Genomic DNA, 23,862 nt, shown 5'->3' on the forward strand with positions numbered 1-23,862 from the left:
ATATCTAAGGTGTAGTTATACAGCATGATTTCTCTTTTAATTATGAAAATATTTTTTTTCCCAATTCCCAACTCCCAATACAAGGCAATGAATAAAAGGCAAATATTGATCTAAACTAATAAGTGTAGAGCACTGTTGTATCTAAATGGCTTTTGTTTATTTTTATTAATATAATTTTGCATAGTTAACTTCAATTATTGTTTCTGAATAATTTACCTTCATTAACTGTAGATAAATATTATGATACACTTGAATATTTCCTTCCAAATATTCATGGGAAAAAGAATAACGTGTACATGTTTTTATTTATCTTCTATTCATTTAAATAAATTCCAGAAAAAAATATACACAGCCTGTATAAATGTGAATTTCTCGTAAAACCTCCCCAGTAAGAATAATGCGTGGAGAGAAACGAGAAAATGAAGTACTCGGCGCTCCACTATGTGGGTTTAGTTTAGATAAGTGTGTCTCAAGTGTTTTAATAAGAGCTTTTGTATACTTTTTGATATTGTATATAAATAGGCATAAATAATTAATGAGAAAGCAAGTTTATATCATCTCAGATGATTTTGAATATAATTTCAACAAATAAATCTATTCATACACCCACGCATTTATCCTGAATGGGTAGGCGTAGACCACGGATCTCCACTTACTTACAGTTAACGATTATCTAGTTGATAAAAAGGCCTGGGACTAGTGCTAAATAGACTACTTCTAATGAATTTTGTATGATGTTTCGTTTTTTTAATAGAGTTTTTTACGCCGACAATTTTTCTGGGCCTAGACTCTCTGTCTTCTTTGTCGATGAGTAGGGATGTCTACCGATTCAAATTTAATGACGTAATAAGTGATACCTGCATCTTATATTCCATAATAAACATTTTTTTTTTATTACGTTCCAGACATACGTCATCGCTTCATCCTCTTTCATGACATTCACCATGCATGTCCGTCGCTTATTTGACATTTGAATTGTCCCTTCTCTAGTACGTTCTGGATTTGGTCCAGGTATGTACGACAAGGAAAACCCGACCTGAACTCACCATCTACGGATTCTCTGTTTATCGTGGGCGATCATTCGTCTCTTTTTTATGGCTTAACCATCTAAGCATTCCCTTTCGTATCCTACGTCCTCTATTATATCAGTGTTCATTAGTATATATGTCTACTTCAATTATATTGTATTTTAGTCACTTGACTTGCATGAATAGGTATTTTGGACTTTATTTGGACAAACGATACCTAACGTTAATATAGAACACAATGTAACTTTAGTTAAAGAAAACACTTTTTAACCGGATTGAAGTTATGTTTTTAATTTACAATTATTTTAATTTTTTTGGCAGAAATGGCTCACGGTGTCCTCTATTTCTGCCAAAACCCTCCATATTTTTGTCGATACCAACCCCGGGGAAACAAATACAGATAATACAACTTTTTCTACAGCTGTGATTCTTTTTGACATTCAACACCTTTTGTCTTCAGTCACCGTGACCACGCACGCTGTAAAGCACGCGAAACGTCGGTTAAATTATGTAAAATAATTGTAAATTAAACACATAACTTCAATCCGGTTAAAAAGTGTTTTCTTTAAATGTGTAAAGGTTATGTCAATAAAAGACAACTTTAGTTAAGTTATTAATTTGTTGTTGAGTATATAAAACACAAAAATCAAATCTCTTCATAATACCTACACGGTAACAATGAAGAACAAAGTATCTAGACGGAGGTTTTCTCGGAGTTGTTCGAATAAATACAGCCGAGTTTCATCATCGGGCGCCGAGACCGAATTTCGGAATACCTCTTCTATTACTTGATCTCGGTCGTTCCACAAATTAGCGGGTTTTACTTTTTGCGTTTTGTGGAACCTGCTGTTTTTCAAGGTATAATCATAACGCGCCAGAATATTAAATGCGTCAGATTTCACTGCAAAATGTGGTGACATGTACCTAAAATATGTCGAAAATTACAAGCGCTTGTTCTTGAATAAACCTATATATACAAACTATCGTGTAGTATCTATTTATTTATTAAAATACACCACATCATATATAATACATTTTCTACAGTATAAGTTACAATTTATTTCTTCTACAATAAACAACAATTACAGTGAACATAAATTTTACAAAAGATTAAAAACAATATATTTTTTAATAAAATTAAAAAAAATATTACAAGTTTAGTAATATTAAATTACTTAGGGTCCTTTAAGAAGATGAAATCAAATTTTAGAACGATCTTGCTGTTTTCGTTCTGCGAGTCTCTGCGTTCTGTTGTACGTGAGGCCCCTTAGTAAAAAATTGCGAAAAATTACTCATAAACCTCAAATAACACAACGTTTTAGTATTTCCAAAGTATCACAAGCCAACGTTAGAAAGACAGCCTCAATAAACTAAATGTTACTGTCCTATCTATGTTATGCTTAATCCTAAACTGCAAGTACAGAAAATCCTACCTATAAAAAAACAAATTATTAAAAATTGGTTACTTGATGACTGATACAACTCGATTTCCATAAATTGACTGTGTACTTACGTAGATTCTTGAATGACTGACTTTCATAAACAAATGCCAAGCTAGGCGTAAACGAATTAATTCGTACCATAAATTATTAACTATGGCATAATCCGAAGTAAACATACAGATTCAAATGAATTATAGATGAGCGACAAACTACCCCAGTTTAGGGGTATCATTACTGGCCCTTGTGCGTAATTAATCGAGGGCCCGGCTTTATTAAATTTTGGCGCTTTGCTCCACCCTCTCGGGTAGATGAATTCATTTTTACTATTCACGAAGGTGGATTAGCCAGATGAATTTCCTGATCCTCGGGGGACTTAAATTGTGCGGCCGGCCCGATTTCTTATTGTCTGACTATAATTAATTCTTTATGGATTGGAGAGATGTACCACCACCAAGTTCAAACTGAATTAGAACAGGTCAAATTGGTCAGTTTTTTTTTATTTTTTTATATAAAAAAAATGTGATCGTACTGGAAACTAGACAACAAAATTTATATGGCACTATAAATTAGGATTCCATATAAACAATACGTTATGTTACCCCGCCTAGTAACCCTAGCCAAGTTAGGTATAAAGATAGTTAGTAGAGACCTACTATTACATAGGAATATTACTAGATAAGTTAACATTGCCTACTATTGGTAAAAATATTTGAAGAATGTAATCAAACTAAGACTGTAAGAACTATATAGTATCACTGGCTAAATAGGTAGAATCTTAATCAATATTGAAAGAAAGATTTATTCTGTACCTACGACTAAATTTGTATCAAGCATTTGATACAAATGTTACATTAGTAAATAAGAGATGAGCACAACTGCTATGTGTATTTATAGCCGACTTCAAATTTAATTTCAATAGTGACATATAAACAGTCTATTTACTATTTGAGAACACAATATAATGATATACATAAACCCTAATACAAATAAGCAATTCAAATCACAATGCTCTCGGCGGAATCGTTTGCACATGCGATTCAGGCGCACATTCACACATACAACGCCTGGGGGTGTAATATTTTTCACCCCAACATCGCCCTATGAAAACACGGCAAGCGTAGTGTGGGAGTTAAATTTTTTACTTCGAATGACGATGAATTTGAAATTTAAATTATTTTTACTAACGCCTGATATTTTAATAAAAACACGGTAAAGTTAAGTATTCACTTTCGTAATTGTCCTAATCTTCTACTAGCTATTATGTTAGATATTGATTTGTATTTAGTATGCAGCCTTAATGAAAGTAAGATTGAATTTTTAAACATATAAGAACATTATTATTTTACTTAGGGTCTGTTTCACAATGTATGGATAAAGTACCAAATAGCTATGCAACACATAAATTATTTGGAAGATAAATTGTGCTATTTGACATTCATCGAACTCATAGCTTATGATGGGACTTTATGTGACGAATAGCGCTATCTGACAGTCGTGAAACGCAACAATAGTGTTTATCCTACCAATAATTAATAAATAGCTAATTTGGAACTTATGTAGAACTTATCCGTACATTGTGAAACAGACCCTTAGACCACTAAATTATGTTTCATTTATAAGCTCCTACGCTAAATCTCCCTAGTCCGAATTCAGTACAATACGTTATTTTTTTTAACTCAATCGATGGCCGCCGGCGTCGGCTGCCGGATCACACGGTTAATTATTGACACATCCGTTTTTTATCCGGTACGAGCTCGACAGCCATTGTGGTAATATTCTCTTTGTACTGAAACTGGCTGTTTCCTTACCTTTGTATTTGGAACGTTTTGTTCCATGAATGGAACCTATGATTGTTTCAAAATTAACGGTTATCAATTTACTATAACTCGTTGTGCAATAGGCGTTAAATAAAAATATAGTAGACAGGAATACGAAATGTGTTGGGTTGTTTGGAGGATACATATTATGCCAATCAGTACTGTAAGATTTGGAGTCGTTATTGTAAGGTATTCAGAAGCAGTGTTGGTCTAGGCTACAGCATGCGCCTCTTATCATTGAGGGCGTAGATTCAAACTCGGCTGTGCACCAATGACTTTTCCGTTTTTATATGCATATAATACTCGCTCGTACGGTGAAGGACACCGTGAGGAAACCGGCTTGCCTTAGACCCGAAAAGTCGACGGCGGATGTCATGCACAGAAGGCTGATCACCTACTTGCCTAGAAAAAAAATGATCACGAGGTTTTTATTATTCAAAAACTTTGTTCTTGTCAAAATTCCCTAAGTGTGGCTTCTATTCTTTTGGTACGCTGACGTACCTACGAGAGTGAGAATAGACTATAAACAACTTTTTTACAAATCTGGGAAACCAGATGAAACGTAATAAATTCATTGCAAAAAAAAATACTTAAACATACGAGTATAAATATCATCTGAAACTGCAAGAGGCATCAATTTGAGAGTTTAGAAATAAGAAGAAAGTAATTTCAAGTTCAAAGGTATTTTTATCGTACTTTTTGTAGCTTTTTTGTAGGATTTTTTTACATAAGAAAGTGTCTACTAACAATAAGAGAGAGACTCTTCTTGTGTACATTTTTTTTTCTTTTTTCACATACCACTGTTTAGCAATTAAGACCAACGTGTGCTAACACTAATTCGTATGGTTTGGTCTTTTTCGATCTTCTCACTAGGACCAATATAATGTTTGTAGTATAAGTGTAAATACTTGCTGCTCGTAATGGCAACTTGTTTGTCATATAAATACAAGTTTATGAGTAATTTTAAACATTACTTATTGTCCGTTTGGTACCGCCATATTCTTAGCCTAATCTCGCTTAAGTCACCTGTTTCCAACACTTGGCATAAACTTGGCAAACAATACCTAAGTTTGACTTCGAGCGCCTCTGAATAACTAAACTTTAATGTTCAATTTGACACACAGGGCTCATAGTTAAACGCTAGATACTTTTAATGAAAATAATCATTATTATAAATATTAATTAGCCCTAGAAGGGTTCTGTATCCCTAATCTAGATTTTATTCTGCTAGAGGGCAAATGAACTGGAAAACAACAGATGTTAAGTAATCCCGCCGCCCATGGGCACTCACATTGCCAGAAGGCGTGCGTTGCTGGCCTTTTCAAGAATTGGCACGCTCTTTTCTTGAAGGACCGTAAGATTGATTGGTTTTAAAATACTTCAGTGTAAAAAATCAATCAATGTGACTATTCTAATAGTAATTATTTGATTTTACGAATTGTTTTAAGGTAATTTGATTAAGCTCAGTACGGATCAAAAGTAAGCTTCGATAAAAACACACTCAAATTCTTATCAAACGCATTTCCATTTTTATTTCCTCTACAAAAAGATTTACTATCACAATATATCAGACAACACGCGATATTTTTTAATACGAATCTAATTTCGTGTCTAATAAACGTTATCGGAAAGCAAGCTCGGTGACACAACCCTTTCTCTTATCTGATGGGGTTGGTGGGTGACATCGCGGTTGGCGGGATATTACGAAATTATGAAAATGCAGCACGTGACGATGGCTCCAATATGCTATTTTATAATAGTGAGCATGCAAGGTGTATCAATTGTCACGGCATTTAAGTTGCGATCTTTAAACGCCCTAACTTATATATTATAAAAAAATGAGAGATCTTCGATGATGACGAGAGTCGAGATTTTGTAGATTTATACACATACCCGTGGTTAGTCACTAAGATTTCTGCTTACCCAAGTTCTTAGTAGAAACGTATAAAAGCATTAATGAGTTCTCCCTTAAACATACTTGAACATATGTATAGAATAAACGCAAGATACTCAGTCAATCCCAGAACTAGGTGAGAGGAAGTAATATGCTGCATTTAATTCCAGGTCTTTAATATAATACTAAGCATATATAAAGACCTGACTAAACAAACCCGGTTTGGACCTACAGTTTTTAAAACAAAGTTTCATCTCTTTGCCAGTAAATAGGTAAGTATACTTAAAAGATTATTTAAAATATCCTGCTATATTATTTCATTAAACGGTTGTGTTAATTCTCGTAGACCTGTTTTCATAATCGAATGCGATTATAGCGAACACCATTCCAAAGTGTTTTGAACAGACGGTTATTACTTAAACTTAGAGAAACTTGGCATGTTTTGTTTAAAAACTTTCAAGGTGTTCTAAGTTTTGTAGACTGCCATAGTTCGACATAGGTTTATTTTCTGTGCATACTTTAGGTTTGTTTGTATAATTTTGCCCTTCTTTAAACGTTATTATCTTTAATGAGATCGCTTCCAGACATCGTTTTAATATTTTGTCTATTAGTGACACAGGTTGTCCTGTACACACGTCCTAAATACCTACAAGAATTTCAGAGTGGATCTAAACCATTCTCGAATTGAATTCACTAAACCATTCAATTTAGACGTGCAATTTTAATTTTAAACTTAATAATTAATTTAGGGCACACAATTGCCATACTTAACGAACTCCATAGATTAACGTGGTTTCTTAATTGTCCGTTGAGTGAACTGACAAAAGGTATGCTTTATGTCAGTTCATATACCTACTGCTACTTAATATATATACGTAGATTATTTTTTTTGTTTTTGAATCGGTCCAGCCGCTTTGAATTACAAACAGAAGCAAACAAGATGATAAGATTAATTGTTGCGTTACCGATTTCAATTACATATTTATTTAACATAATAATGCTGTAACTATGAAAAGATAAGGTTTATTTCTATCAAAAATAATAAACTTCTTTGGCCCCCATGCTAGCAATGTTCAAGACCTAGCGTTATATTTTTTACTGTCTTAGGAATCACAAAAGCTCATCAAGCATTTAAAAGACACCGAACCCTTTGAGCACACCTTAGTCTTTGTCCTGTCTGAACTGATATGATTGGTACCAAGCCGCAAAGCTTTACGTCGCCGATTTGTATGAGTATCGCATTACATCCACCTCGCACCGTTTATTCTACCTTTGAACTGCCGCAATTCATTTATTATTGGAAAGGCCAGTTTTACGTCAGCTGATAATTCTGATCATTAGCTGAACTCCAATGCTTCTAATCTTCGAGGCCCTTACGGTAAAAAATTGCCCAACTAGGAGTTTAAACATGAAGTATGGGAAGCATTTCCTTGTAAACACACCAACAAATTGTCAGCGCTGTGTACGTGTTTTTTTTCCTTATGTTATATGTTTTTGAAATATCTTATAATTAGAAGTTAACGGTCAACTATAGATTTAAGAGGAAGAAGGTATTTGACCGTAATAACAAAGATTCCTACACCTAGTACAAACTACTATATATTATATGTAAAAACAGACTACAAATTATTAATATCACTACCACAGGACTTCTTAACCTTTAAATTTAAAAAATACTAGATTGACTATATATTACTTATTATGCTATGCTTCAAATAGTTTATAATAATTCTTTGTGTAATTATTAATGTAATTTTCGTTGAAGAATACCATGGGAAATTAATAATTTTATTCTATGCAGACGCAATTGCAGAGATCGGCTAAAGTACCTAGTATTTATTACCTGTATTTTCAAAAACCAAATATTCAATAGAAGCATACAGTAATTTATTTTAATACAATTACTATACAAAAGGAAGCTATTATAGAAGAAATTATAAAAAGTAATTATATAATGAGTTCAGTTTTTGTATTCTAAATGCCATTTAAGTAATATCTGACAGCATAATTATTTTAGACTTTGTAAATTAACTTTTAAACAAATCCAATATCATGAATAAAATCACTGAAAAAGAAAGGCATAACAATTTTATGTCTGGTTAATTATTCCTATCTTCAAATACTGATCATTGACTAGAAATTAAATAAGAAAAATTTATAGTCTATAGATTTGATCTATTTGAAACGGTTTCAAGTAGTCAAATCAAAATTTAGTCATAATTAGTTGTAAATCTCAATTACCTAATTGATGTAAATGTATGACTCGAATCCAAATAATACCGTGGAATTGAGTCGATTTAACATTAATTAAAGAGACTTTTGTGGAGCGCTATATCAGCGAGGCACTTTCCGTAATTGAAACGTAAATAAAGCAACATCCGCATTCGGTAACTTGTTAAGCCGGGCCCTCTAAATGGAAATGACAAGTCTAATGTAACAACTGAAAAACATCCCGCTGGATCTAACAAAGCATTCATTTTCTGATGGCGGTAATCTCGCCCAAGGGCGGCATTGTTCATGATTTTTATGCCGTTTTTTTCGTATTTTCTTCTCGAATAAAAATACTGAACAGTATTGTGACGCCGACGCTCGCGCCGCGATCGCGCAAAAAGGAGTCCCTGGATGACAACGAAATGACGAGAGTCCACGGGTGGCCGCCCTCCCTCCCTCTCGTAAAAATGTCGCCTGGGAGGGGCGGCGTGCCTATAAGACGGCATTTTTACACTCAGCCGTCGAACCGAAAAATCTTATACCGATTTTGGATTATCGGAGTTTGAGCTCTCGTCTCGAAGACGGAAGACCCACAACCGTGTGAGCGTTGAGCACTTGACTTTTTAAAACACGAACTCGTGTTTGCAATAAATCGATAAATATGTAAGTATAGACGGCGGAGAGTACAAATTGCTCGGATTTTGCAGTTCTTTGTGTACAAGAAAGAGGTGGGCTGGATGGTGATCGTCGGCTGTTTTAAAGACTATAACATTTTTGCTTTCATTCACGTTTACTTTTGAAACTGTGTTATTGCTATACGCATATACTGTAATGATGCCAGCCAGTAAAACTTTCTAGTCTCATACTTGCTTACTTACGAAATTCGATTAAAAATACTTCTAAATTCATAAACTATACCTAACACGAAAAAGAATGCCTGCGTACAATTAAGAAGCGTAGGGTAGACTGGGTACGGTTGTGCCAGGGTACGGTTGTGACAGTCCTTATAACAGCAAAACTATACGGAATGCGGGTAAGGGTCCAAGGGAAGGGAGAAGCGGCATGCATGTTTAAACGTGTTCCCCACATTGTGTCAGCTAGCGCGCGACGCTAACGTAAGCAGGGATCTGTATTGCTTTTTAATAGTCAAAAGTAAGTTTTGTTGATGACTATCTTTTAATATTTACTGTTATTTGTGTACAGATAGATTATATCTTATATTTTTTTGTTATAAGTTGAATATTAGTAGTTAATTAAGAGTGATTAGTTTTTACGTAGGTTACTTGGCCCAGTCGTGGCGATTATTTGTTTTCGAAAGTATGCTTTGGGTACGGTTGTGACAATTGTTGTGGGTACGGTTGTGACATATTGTTTTTTTTGTATTTTTTCATTTTAGATGCCCAGGACACGCTTGCGGAAGACTGAAAGAGCGCGGTCTGACATAAGTAAATATAAGCATGCTTATGAAGAAGTGAAGCGCGGGACGTCTTTACGCAGAGCTGCGGAAATGCATAACATTAACCGCATGTCGTAAGAGGCATTTAGGAAAAAACACGAAGAAAAAGAAAAACGTTTGAAGGCTAAGCAGGTAAAGAGAAACTTAGGTGAAGTAAAGCAAAATAAGATAGGAAAAGGAAAAGGCAAAGAAAAAGTCAGTGCCAACAGAAGAAAGACTTCAGAATCGTCATCCGATGAAGAAGAATATTTCTGTCTGGTTTGTGTTAGCGCATATTCTGAAAGTAGGGTTGGCGAAAAATGGATCAAGTGCCAAGGCACATGTGGACTCTGGGCCCACGTAGAGTGCGCTGGTGATAATCACTATTACATTTGTCACAACTGTGATGATAAGTCTGACTAGATGTCAGTTTGTTCATATATTCATAAATGTTTATTTTTTTAATAGGAAATCTATTAGTTACATTTTAGTAAAAAAAAGTTGTGTTATGTTACATATTTCTAACAATAAAAGTAATTATAAACCATTTCTGCGTATGTTTATATTTGTCACTACTGACCCCAACCACTGTCACAACCGTCCTTGGGCTGTGGTCGGTTGTGACACTTTCTCTTTTTTTTTAAATTAGATGCTATAATTAATACAGCGTATTAAGGTATAACATTTTGGTATTTTTACGTAGACAAAAGTACAAATTAAGATTTAAATTACTTTTCTTGCAGGTAAATAGTAAATTAACAAAATTATTGGGACTCAAATCAAAATTGTCACAACCGTACCCAGTCTACCCTACTAATACATAATTATAAGATTTATCGCTGAAATTATATTTTATATTGAAATGATAAGAAAATAAATACATCTAATTTAACTTTACATGAAGGCGGGTAGTAAAATTTAAATTTATATTTCTTTTTTTTTAAATGATATATATCTGTTACTGTAAAAGCTCGAACTACGGTTAATCTTAAGATTTAAGTGTAAGTCTTAGGATTTACCGACATGAGTTGGTAAATATAAGTATTTCTGAAAATACGACGATTTTTTCGAGCTTTTACCATCCGAATTCAGTATATGCCAGGTTTTACCACTGTCAGCTGGTAGATGTTGGTTTTAGGAATAAAACAATGAGTAATTGTTAATTATTTACTTTAATGAACTAGTAGACAAACATAGTATTATAATTTATAAAGGTATCATATGATAGTAATAAGTACAAACTAATACCAACTTACTTAAATTATTTTGAAAAAACACATAACGTATATCTCTGAATATCTCACCTACATAAGGTACCTAAAAAAAAATTTCACTTGTTAGAACATGGATTGCTATTGTGGCATTTAAAATTACAAAGTAATCCTGATGATCTGCAGGTGCATTTTTTTGTTTTTCAATATTTACCGTGCCATTAATGTAAATCCTAAGATTTACCAACGGAATGTTGGTAAGAGTTCGAATCGCAAACCTTTTGGCACATTTACCATTAGGAATTGGTAGATCTTAGGTTTTACTGGAATATCTTAGGATTTACTGCAGTTCGAGCTTTTACAGTAACATATCCACCTATTCTTGTTTAAACAGTAACTGTAGTAGAAAATTTTTCACTCACAGGTATTGTTTTTTTACAGTTCAACTAAGCGAGAAACAAGCACAGAACTATTATGCGGACCATCCTGAGCTTTCCAAGCTGCATGGTGCTTCGGAATTCATCGCCAGCCCAAAGAAAAATAATCTCGATAACGCTGAAAATTTCTTCACCACATCGGCCTCTAGTGAGTACTTACAGTTGTTTTGTGTTAGTTATTATTTAACTTATAATGAGCTAGACTACTAAATTTTGTAGTTAAAGGTAACTATTGTATACTAATTTTATTCTTGTACAATACGAGTATGAAATTAGCAATACGTACGTATTCAGGTATTCACAGTTCGCAATTGAGTAACAAAAGTTATACTAAATTAAATAAATTCTAAGAAGTATAGTATGATTTTTTTCGCGTTTTTATCTGTGTTTCAAAGATTCCTATATTGTAACTGTGTTTTAAGAGTTTAGTTTTATTCTGAAATTATAGTTTGTAGTATAGGTATTTCTTAAGTTTTATGGTACCGTAAAGTATTAGGTGACAAGAGCTGTGGTATATAACTGTCATAATTTTAAAACCCTAGTTATAATATATACTCATCGGCAAAGAAGACAGAGAGAGTATTAACATTGTACGTATGTTCTATTCTAATGAACTTATCACTATTTTTGTATACATACATAATATTTTCATAAATATATTGAGAGGGAAAGGTAAGTATATTAATTTCCTTGAATTTATCTCTAAGAGATTCCCTACATTTTTGTATAGCCCTCTTCTGCAAGATGAAAATAGTTCGACATAGCCTGTTATATTATATTACTGAATTTTATTAACAACATTTAAACCAATACCAATTAATATTTTGGTTACTAAGCCGTGTCTGTGGATTTTTTATTTAGCCAATCAAAAGGAAAGGCAAAAATTGCCCAACGTCTGCGCCGGCGCATGCATCGATGCCTTTCCATATTCAAATTACCGTAGCTGTCTATCAGGGCGCGAACAAACGAGCATCGGGCTTTGTGCAACGGCTTTTACCGCGTTAAATTAGATGTACTGCATGCTTTTGTTGATGCGTGAGCGCATCTGCTGCTTTGAAATCGGAATTAGATTTCGAGTAGATATTATGATTGCTGGTTTTGTATTCATAGAACTACCGATAATGTTGTGCGAAGGGTGTTTGTAGTAAATCTTTAATCTTGCTATTAATTGACACGAATGAAATATATTTGTGTATCTGTAGGTATCTATTTAAGAATTTAATCTAAAAATTGGCATTTATTTGACACTTCATAGCAACAACCAGTACTAAATATATTAAATAATTAGGAGGCCAACGGAAGGCCTTATCGCACAATCCCTTGTAGCAACATTTAAAAAAAATAAGGTAAGCGCAAGAAGTGCAAAACTACATAAAGTATATTTAAACAGATTGTACAAGTGAATTCCCGTAACATCTATTGCTAGACATAGGTATAATTATTTGAAGTAGGTAATCTGTGCTTTTTCAACTGAATCTCTTTTATTGGAATTTTTCCTTTATGTCGGTTTGAGTAAACCGGTTGGGTATTACAGCCATTTCGAAGAGTTATTTTAATTTGAAATTAATAAATTTTTGTCAAAAATTCCTTTTCACTTTGTTAGAAGACCTATACTAACTAACAATTTTCTTAGTAACAACCAACAAACACAAACAACAAACTTAAATCTTGTCCCAAGATCCGTTAACATACCTTTGTCTATTAAGTTTTAAAATAAATAAAGACAATATGTGATTTAGATGAGATGAGACAACCTTGAATCTCTTTTTAAATGTTTTTTTAATTATTGTATACCACTTTCTATACTTATGGATTTATTTTATTGCTACCTGTAGAAGTAAAAGAGCTGTTGCGCACATTATGCAGTTGACAAAAAAGTGGTTAAGTGACCAAAAATACCGTGTATTCATTAATAAATTTCTTACCTTAGTAGCAATGTTGAAATTAATAACTTAATACGAAATAATTACTTGTACTGATTTGGCATCGTACCCGAGCCATATTGTAAGGACAGGCTGAGCAAAAACAAGAAAGGTATAAAATTGTTCACTTTCTTTTATGTCGCCAAGTCTACGTAAAAATGATAGAGGGGTAAAGTTTTATACTGAAAAATATGTTTTTTAATTGGTTAGGACTATGCATTATAGTGTATAGCACTTTATGTGTGCTACTAGATAATTGAAGAGTCAAAAGAAGTTACGAGCGTGTCTATTACTAACTATAGTTCGTCCAGAAATATATGAAAGTAATAAATATTTTTTTTGCCGCTTCTCTTCTGTTTTTTCTTAAACTCCCTTGCTAGGGCGTTGTTTAGACCCGTTCAGGGCGTATGCATCCTTCGAGTGGTGTGCTGGCTTGCGTTCTGCTAATACAGGGCGATACGGGGGCGGTCATTTAGCCCTTAATGAGTGCTGCAGTGCGTGAAGAGACATAGCAGAGGTCTTCACTTGTTTTTGTGAGGACCTGGGGTCGTGTCCAGAGGTGTCAAATCCGGTGGTGAGGGGCCGAGGAGTATTCTCGACTTGGCCCTGATGTGGCGTTCCCTAGTATTGGGTAGACTCGTGGCTTGCGGTCAAGCCCCGCCACCCGCAAGGTGAGACCCCGGTTGGTCTGGGGAGGTCGAAGCTACGATTCTCTTTAATTTCTCTTGATATTTTTATATGATGCTCGTTACTCGTTACTGAAACGCTGTTTATTTGTAAATAAAGTGCTCGCACGATTTAGTAGTTATAGAGTAATACAAAAAGGTGAAAAATGACCGTCTCAAATCGATCGCTTGTCGCCTGGGGTGTTAGGCTCCGCCCACATTTCACGCGAGAGGTGATGATTGGTCGCTCGATGACACGCACACAACGAAAGCTGCGTCTTGAGCCATTGCGTCACTACCGAAAATAAAAAATTCCTAGGGTTAGCTTCGAGACTGGAACCTTGGTAATCTTAATCCTATCTATCTACGTATAGTGATTTATACCCATCACAATCACCAATTTAATACGAAATACGTAAAATTACACTCGCATTTTTAACCGCTTGTATAGATATTTCGTAACATTACAAAGGACACAGAATTTGAAACATTTCTTTATTTATTTATGTTAATTTTGATTGATTTAGTTTTGGTACAAAGAAATATACAAACATGTTTGCATTTGTATGGCAATAGGTTTGGGGTAGGTTTTAAACATAAATGGAATACATTTTTAAACCTACTTGTAATTAATTGTATTTGTTGTATTATTCATTATGTGGTATTTGGTAAAATTGACGGATAAATTCGGACAACAAATTTTTTTTATAATAAAAGTTATATTTAGGTGCGATCGAGTTAGAGAGATTTTAGTTATTCTTTCGATAGACCAATTTCTACAAAACATGGTTCACTAATTAGAGATTAAACAATAGCTATTAGATATATTGTAGGATTATTAGCATAGTCTTAAATCTTGTTGTTATTCAGCGTGAGACTCACATACCTACCTAAGGTCGTAGGTTCGCACCGCGGCCGTGAACCAATAGACTTCCTCTCTATGTGCGCATTCAACACTCGCTTGTACAGTATAGGAAAACATCATGAGGAAACCGGCAGGTCTTAAATCCGAAATGTTGACGGCATGTGTCAGGTACAGAAGGCTGATCACCCATTACAAAAACAAATGATAACGAAAAAGGTACGGAAATCTGAGTCCCAGACTTTAGAGGTTGTAGCGCCACAGTTTTTTGTGTTAAATCTAATTTAATTAATATTACTATGAATACTACTTTCAAGCACATACGAAATTACCCATACAGGCCTCTATTATTTGCCTGATTTATGTAAGATAATTTCATTAAAATCTATATATTTTTGTAATATTTCAGTCACATAATTTCTAAGTTAAGTCTTCTTCTCTTGATGAACCATTGTTCTGCTTGCGATTTCCACCCTGTCCTTCAACCTTCGTTCTAAAAGCGATGTAGGTATCTAAACTAGCCAATGTATTATTATTACTTGCTACATGCCACATCGATTTCACCTACAAACGCTATAAGGTAAATATTTTTTGCATGAAAAATTTCCGTATTTTCCTGTCGAAATATTAAATTGTCAAAACGGGACCCGACTTAAAATAGACAGCAAAAGTCACTCTTATTTGTTTTGTAACTGCGTTTAGGTTTTTTTATTAACTAGAATTTCGGCTCGCCTTGCGCCGGTAGCGCATTTCAAACAAATATGTAAACGAAATACGTAAAAATCAGATCTGTTATTTCAAATAGAACTGGTATTAGAAATATATATTTCACAATCTTTTACACAAGAACACAAATTATTATAAATTATACACGATTCTCATGACCAAACATTCAATATTATTAAACTTAAATTAAATTGTAGTTTATTCAAATTCCATACCTATGGCTCCTCTAACTTTGCATTGGCTATTTCACAAATTTATTATTAAGTTTCTCTATACTACATTATTATGATTTATCGTATAATAATTGTTGTACCCATAGAAAAATCTCATACAATGGTCATCGCACATCGATACCCGGTTATTTCGAGCGAAAAGTAATTTGAGAAGTTTTTTGTAGTTGCAAAGTTGTTTCAAGGCGAGTTCGAAAGTTGTTGTGAGATTGCTAAATGTTTGGAGGCAATTACGTATTGGGTTGTACTCATTTTTACGTGGAATAATTATACATATTGTCGTTTAAAATTTGCCATTTTCTAGTAGACCTGAGTTTAAGCTTTTTACTTCTCTGATTCTTAAGACGATTTTAACTAACCGAAGGGAGCTTTTGAAGCGATATTTATCTGTTTAAGAATACATATATAAAAGCAACAAGCAAAATTATTGTTATTATTAAAATTTAATTAAAGATTTTGTTTAAGGGATATTTGCACATGCACACTGGACAGGTTTTATAATAATAATAATAATAAAGCCAGTTTTATTTCCAATCATGTCAAAAGAACAAATTATTATACAAAGCTTAGATTATTTTACATTTTTATACATTTTTTTTCTTTTGCTTGTTATTCTATATTCTAGCTTCCTTCAGTACCGTCGATGGGAACCCCTTCACGGGTAAAGGCCTCCTCCAGCTTTTTCCAAATGACTCTGTCTACTCTGGACAGGTTTTATAAAGGTACTTAAATGAAACACACAGCTTAAAATATGGCTTACTAAAACTTAGATATTTTCCTCTCTAATTTCGTAGGTAAATGTTTGAACATTTTTATATATATTATGTATTCCATCTTTGACTTATACTATTTTTTCGTTGTATATAATTTTACATAGCTGTAGTATTATAAAATAAATAAATACAATTCCTTCCGCTTTTCATCCAACGCGTATTCGGAGAAAGAAAATAATTTCTATTTTTGCTCACTAAGAAGCGTTACCTAATAAACGCGTAGGTAATTGTGTAAAACATACTACGGTTGCTTAAAAGAAATAGATTTTTCCATGTTTTATGTTGACGTTAGTTAATACATAGCCAATTTTATGGTATCGACACAAAATACAAATATATCTTATATAATTACAATCGTAAATATAAAATTAGATGATTACTTCGTACAAAAATGTTGCCTCTATTTTTTTATATTTGTAAGCTTTCAAAATAACCAATATTAAAAAGCTTCATTGAATGTCGAACACGTTTTGGCATTTAATTAAACCCCTCAACAAGCAAACGTCATTTCCTACGATTATTATACACAATATCGTGTTACTTTGCATCTTAATTATTTATATTTTTAAAGTTTATGGTATTTAAGTCAACTAAAATGTCTGTTTTACCTCTTTATGTAGATAAAAATGTAAATAGTACTTTGTTTCATATTCATAGTTCATTCATACTAGTCGAATTCCATACTTTTGTTACGAAATTATTCGATTTAAGCTTCGAAACCTAAACATATGCTGAATAGCACTTAAGTTCCAATAAGAGTTGTCGAGATATATCTGTGGAGTGCAATATTTTTCAACAAAGGGCGCTTAAAAAGTGAAAACGTGACATTTCCCTTCACATTTAGGCACCTAAACCTTTTGCAAACAACATTGAGAGCGCTGTGAGTAAATGAAAGGGAGGGGGCCTAAACAAAAGGTGCTAGCCCACCCCCCAGGCTGCCTCGACCTGACTTAGGGTGGGTGGCTAGGGCGACCATGAGATGTGTATGAATAAGATAACGTTAGAACTATGTTTCGATCACAATACTATATCAATTTATCATCGTAGTTACGAAAAACGTTTTTTCGTTATTTTCTTCAGTTTTCTCTCTACTAGGTATTTCAACGTTCTGAGCAGTGTTGGTCTAGTGGCTTAATAAAGTACGTATTTAGACTGTTAACCAAGATGGTCGGTTTTCCTTGTGCTACAGTTACCTACTTAAAAGTTTTTATTTCCATTACTGATCTCTGATTTATTATGGCACGTTTCTAGCTGTTTTTGCTTGCATATGCATTCCAAGTATCAACAATTATACTTTCATTCATTCAGGTTTTCCAAAGTACTTTTCAAGGCAAGGAATTTGTGTAAATCCGCAAAAAATTTAAATGATAGTGTTCGCAAAGGTAGGGCGTTTGTGCTTTTCGCTGCGCGTGTCACTTGGCGGCGGGCGGAAAGCGGGGGCGGGCGGTGCGGCGGCCGACACTGCGGGCGTCGCGATCCGGCGTCCGGGCGCCGCGTTGCCATGGTAACGACACCGCGACACCACCCCGCCTCACCCCACCTCTCCACCCTTCACAAAACCACCCTTATAAACGAGGACACACGGCCTATTGCTCACTTATGTACCACCCCACACATAAGGGTCGGCATCGCACCCCACTATATAAGACGGTACGGTCAGGCGATGTAAATAACGCGAGATAACTTCGAGAGGGTCTAATGGAATAGGGAATCGTGTTTTGGAAAGTGGCCCGGAGAGAATGTTCTCGGTTGTTAGAGATTTTGAGTGAAAGTCGATATGGGGATTACTTCGGGAATTTGATTATTCTAACGTTCACTTGATAGCGGTTAATAGTAGGAATTTGAGTTGTAATTAAATTTCAACGGCTTTGATGTCACTTGGTCGTGTGGAACTCTGATCGGCTTACTAGATTTTGGAGTATTAATTAATCAACATAGGGTTTTATTCTAGACTTGCTATATTGTAATTATGTAGAAGTTAGCCTACTGTAGGTACAACAAGTCCTAGTTAAAGTCCTAGGCCTAGTCAAAAGTGCTGCAGTACCATATAAAAATAAATAAGCTAGTGGGGCTGCAACCCTATATTCTCACTCAGGTCTTAGCTGCAGATTGCGTTCGTTTCTCTTTGATCATTTTTATCTTTAATAGACAAGTGATCAGTTTTTTTGGTTTTTAAGGCATATCACCAGTTTGCCTTCACCGTAGAGGCAAGTGTTAAATGCGCACATAGAAAATAATACTAATAATTCTTTATTTTCTCCCATATAACATTTGAAATAAATAGTACGATTACAATTATTAAGAAGGTATTGGGAGAATGGTTTCCAAGCTAGGTAAGAACCTGTGATATGGATAACCAGACTTCCATTCATACTCAGTCATAACAAAAAGTACATATATGAGTAGGCAACAAAATTTAAAGTTTCTAAAAAAAGAAAAAAAACTAAACAGTCAACTAGATCCCTACAGAAATAGAGTTGTATGGGTGTGTATGTGTGAGTGTATCTGTGTGAGTGAGTGAAAACAAACCATTGGTGCACAGCCTTAATTTGAATGTACTCCATCAGAGTTTGTAGATATCATGGTTTATTAAAGAAAACAATGTTAAGACGAAAATTTATTTAATTATTACGTAATACATAAATTATACACATTTATAATTTCTATACTTAAATTTAGATTGACACGTTCTTATTAGACGTTAAAATTGAGAAATATTTTCAGATCATTTAACCAACTCAAAGTATCGGACTGCTGTTTTATCGAAACCATTCGCCGTGGTTGTCTGTAAATAACAAAAAAGATCTTTACTTTGTTACTGAACTTTAATAATAGGTATTATTTATATAAATAGTCATGCATTTGCACTATGACGCACATATACTTCGGTTCGATTACCGGCGAAACAATTTAGTTTGCAGGATATTGTGAAACAAAGCCGATACATTTTTGTATTAAATTTTATTTAAAAATTACGCATTAATATATGTGCCCTATTTGTGACTTCCCGAACAATGACAAATAACAGTCTCCACGATAAATTACTTATATATTACTTATATCAATCAACCAATAGTCAGGTAAAATCCTTATAAAACTTGAAAAACATACCATAATCATTTTATCAGCAAAAAACTGCCGGATGTGATGAGCAGTTCTGCCGTTAGCTTCCGTTTGTGTGTGAATTAATTTATTCCCTTCGAATTCTATTGATGCTCTCACCTATCAAAGGTACATGTTATCGTGGTTAAATAAATTCAATTAAAGGGACATAGTACGTATAAATACTCAATGCAAGTAATCTTACCCTATGTCATAGACTTGTGATAGTTCCATTTTACGAAAATGTCTTAATTACGGATCAATATCAATTAATTTATTTAAATTTCTTATTTGATTTATTTATCAATCCATACACACTAATGACAGACAATACTAGTGTCAAAGATAGAATAGAATTCCTTAAAATTAAAAAGAAAAGTTATCAGAAGGTCCACTCAATCTAATCTTTGTAAGAATACTAAAATAATTTAAAGACTAATAGAAAAAGTTATAATATCGCCGGAACCCAGGATCGAACCTGGAACTTTGCGTAAAATAAACTAAGCAACAGCTACAAAGGCGATATAAAATTATAATTACAAACAAGATATACCTTGACTCCATCAGGTTTAACTTCATCAAACTCCTGCCCTGGAACGAACGTCACGGTTGAGTTGACTAACTTTGATTTGAAGCTTAACGTGTATCTACCCTCATTGTCTTTTGTTAACAGCTGACGCGGCCGCAGAGATAACGCCGCCTTGCGCGCTATGTAACTTATACCTGTAATTTTAAAGGAATAACTAAGTCCTGCAAATCCTCCGTTGGTTTAATTCCTGTGTTTCATTGATTTCAAAGGGTTGAACAGCGTTTTTCTAAGCTACAGAAATATTAAGAATATATTTGGTGTATCAGTATGTGAATAATAATCGAGTGCTACAACCCTAAATGGGTCATGGCCTGAGATTGCACCCGTTTCCTCAAACATTTTTATTTTCAGCCACATGTCATCGATTTTTTAGTTTGAGACATGCCGGTTTCCTCACAATGTTTGCATTTATCGTAGTACGTACCGTAATAGTATTATACGCGCATAGAAAACCAATCCATTGGTTGGAGAGACGCACGCTTAAGCCTCTACCAACACTACTTTGTCATATGTAGCTACTTTATAAAGGCTTTAGTAATCAATTCAATATAATCAAGAGCCTTCACCGTAGGAGCAAGTGCTAATCGCGCACAAATGAAAATTCCATTAGTGCAGGGCCGTGATTTGAGGACGACCTTTGGGATAGGGAACGCTTAAGTCACTAGGCCAACACTCCTTTAGCTGTATAATATTTTAATTTCTAACACAAAAAAAAAATTCAATTTAAACCAGTAGGTCCTGAGATAGACTTCAACTCTTCGGCTTTTTAAGTATAGATTAGATTAATATCAATAGATATTTTTATCAATAGATAAATAAATAAAAAACTGAAGTATATAAACATACCCAAAAAAATAAGGTAATCCTCAAAATTTTCACTATCCACTAACACATACTCTTGCTCCAAAAACTCATCCATTCTATAATACGTTAACCGTCTCTTTGTTTTCTTTATAACAACTATTAAAGGTTGACTCAAAATTTATCTTTGTTGATAAGATATCGTTAAAGGGCAATGATTCCTAAACTATTTTACGTAAATATTTATTTTAAAGTAATCGGCGAGTGACTTGTTTGAATAAAAAGTACAATACTCAGCGAAACCAAATAGGACATTTTGTTCACAGTAACAAATAAAAAAAAATGTACTCTTGGGACATACAATTTTTTTTATATGATAGAGGTGGGCACATTATGATAACGGAACTGCCATAAAAGGCAGTTGCAACAGCCCATGGGTACCTAAGTGCTCATGGATACGTAAGTGGGTTGTTGGCCTTTGACAAAGGAATATGACCTTTTTTTAACGTTTTCGATTATGTAAATAATTAGACTATGGAATTATTTTCCAGTGTTTCTTCATTCTATAAAATTATTATGAACTCATTATGACTGAAATAAAAACATATATCGGCTGTTTTTTACGCTTAAATTCACAGTCGAGAGCGCAAACTATGACTTCCTTAGAGAACAGCCCGTACTTGTAACAATCGGTGAAATTAATTTTAATTTTTGAACTTTCAACCCCCTACTATTAGACTAGTATAATACAACAAAATAATAAATATATTAATTAACATAATAGGATTGAGAAACTGTGGCCAATTCATCTTATCAATTTTATCCTTATCTTTTCTTAATAAACTGACAAAAGATTTTCAAAGTGAATATTAAAATATATATTTTTCGTACTATGCTATTTCCTATATCCCTCTGTGTAGAAATCTGTTGGCCGTAACTGATTTATAATCCTAACATAGAAGTTAATAATTTAAAATTATTGCACTTGATAGCGTTTACGAAAAAAACATCATGAGTTTTTTTTTTTGTAATTCCAGATCTAACGGATGAACTACAAATATGGAAGCTTGTCATCTTTAATACGCAAGCATAGCCCTTCTAATTATAACTATAAACGCTTGCATGTCTTTGTGGTAGATAAACTAGGGATTTTTAGAAAATAAATGTATGGTTATCGTCGCACGAATAAAATATATTTCCCTATATATAGTACAGCAAATCTTTTCCAATAAGAATTGTCTTATATGTACAGCTAAAATGACGTGATATTATTATTGTCACACATGTGTGTGATTTTGGAATTTTAAAACATTGTTTTTTCTTATATATTTGTTATTTTGTTTCAGACAACAAAACTATATATAGCACTCATAATTCTGAAGCCAGTTCGAGTAGTAAAAGACAGGAACCTTTAAATGACAGCTCAGAAGGTGAATTTAAATAATTTAATTATTTTTTTACGTCATAACCATTTTAACCGCCACGCCGAGAATCATATTACTTTTTTAATAGACTAAACCCGAAGAAGGTGGTTTTCAAGACAACATTGCACGTAAAACTATTTATAGACACGTTTAGCCGTTGAAGCAAAAAAATGTTTGCGAAAGCATTTATTAGAGTCTTTAGAAATCATTAGTAGATAATATCATATTGAGATACGTTATAAATTCACCTTATTCGAAGTATAAAATGTGCATTTAAAAACCATGCGTATTCTGTAAAATTATACGCTGAAGTGAATCATAAAGCCGTACTCATGTGTCGTTTAAACATACATATATAGCGCAGCTCAAGAGCGCACTTAGCTTAGTTAGGCCTAGATGAAGAAAATAAATACTTAAAAAAATGCTTGAAATGTCACGGTGGATGCATTTCAATAGCAGCTAGGGTGGTGCAATACTTTCATTAGGGTGAGCGCCTGCGACGACCTAATCCGCGTAATGGCGTCATTGTCATCGCACGGCGCCATTTTGAATTGCACTCGTTCGGTTCGTAGTGCATTAATGAATTGCTGATGCAATCTATGCATCTTAAAATATTACTAGCTGTTGAATACTGCTTCGCCCGTATGTATAAACTGTGTTATAAGTAAAGGACAAATAATTTTAAACAATAACATCCTGATGTATCATACATGAACGTTAAAAACTAACTGGCAACTTTTGTTGCGTATTATTTTCAAATTATGGCTTTTACTATGAGTAATTAAGAAAACATTTAACGTTGCAATGTTTAAAGCAACGATCAATTGGGATAGCTTTGTATTAAATCCTTAAAATATATTTTCTGTTATGAGGAGTTGATTCTGTATTTTAAATGAAATTAATTATTAAAGTATTTTTTGTTAGTACCGTTGTCAGACCGTTACCAGGAAATGCTGTATTTAAGTCATAAACTCAATTTAAAATAGAATAAAATAGCAATAACATCATAAAATAATTTTGGGTTCGTCAACATTGTAAGGCTGTCTTAAGTTTCCATTTCTAACATTTCAGGTGATAACGGTTTGGTGACAGTTCACAAGAAACCTCGTCTTGGTAGCAGCAGCAACGATATGTCACCGCATTTACCTTCAACGCCGGAAAAGAAACTACAAGTGAAGGAGCCGAGCACACCAGAAGATGTGAGGTAGGCATTAGACACCTATTATGCATGTTTTTAAAACTAAGACAATATTTTGTTCCCCTAAGCTTATTTAACACACTGTACAGGATGGA

The 23,862-nt window shown here is 33.7% G+C and overlaps 2 protein-coding genes across 4 annotated transcripts in view; one reads left to right on the plus strand and one right to left on the minus strand.

Annotated features, from left to right (window-relative positions):
- Positions 1–23,862, plus strand: part of LOC125061741 (Fanconi anemia group J protein homolog) — a 52,210-nt gene that overhangs the window by 18,624 nt on the left and 9,724 nt on the right. For 2 of the 3 annotated variants that reach the window (XM_047667325.1, XM_047667332.1), the window contains exons 3-5: positions 11,480–11,623; positions 22,492–22,575; positions 23,641–23,773. In XM_047667325.1, the coding sequence (XP_047523281.1) occupies positions 11,480–11,623; positions 22,492–22,575; positions 23,641–23,773 (361 nt within the window). The remainder of the gene's footprint in view (positions 1–11,479; positions 11,624–22,491; positions 22,576–23,640; positions 23,774–23,862) is intronic. The other variant, XM_047667341.1, reaches the window with a different exon arrangement.
- LOC125061758 (fatty acid-binding protein, adipocyte-like) lies at positions 19,258–21,357 on the minus strand. Its single transcript, XM_047667351.1, has 4 exons — positions 21,191–21,357; positions 20,309–20,478; positions 19,765–19,875; positions 19,258–19,438 (listed from the first exon to the last, which is right to left on the minus strand). The coding sequence occupies exons 1-4, from the start codon at positions 21,261–21,263 to the stop codon at positions 19,379–19,381; spliced, it is 414 nt and encodes a 137-aa protein (XP_047523307.1). The 5' UTR covers positions 21,264–21,357; the 3' UTR covers positions 19,258–19,378.

The sequence above is a fragment of the Pieris napi genome, chromosome 2, assembly GCF_905475465.1.
Source record: "Pieris napi chromosome 2, ilPieNapi1.2, whole genome shotgun sequence".
Taxonomy (NCBI): domain Eukaryota; kingdom Metazoa; phylum Arthropoda; class Insecta; order Lepidoptera; family Pieridae; genus Pieris; species Pieris napi.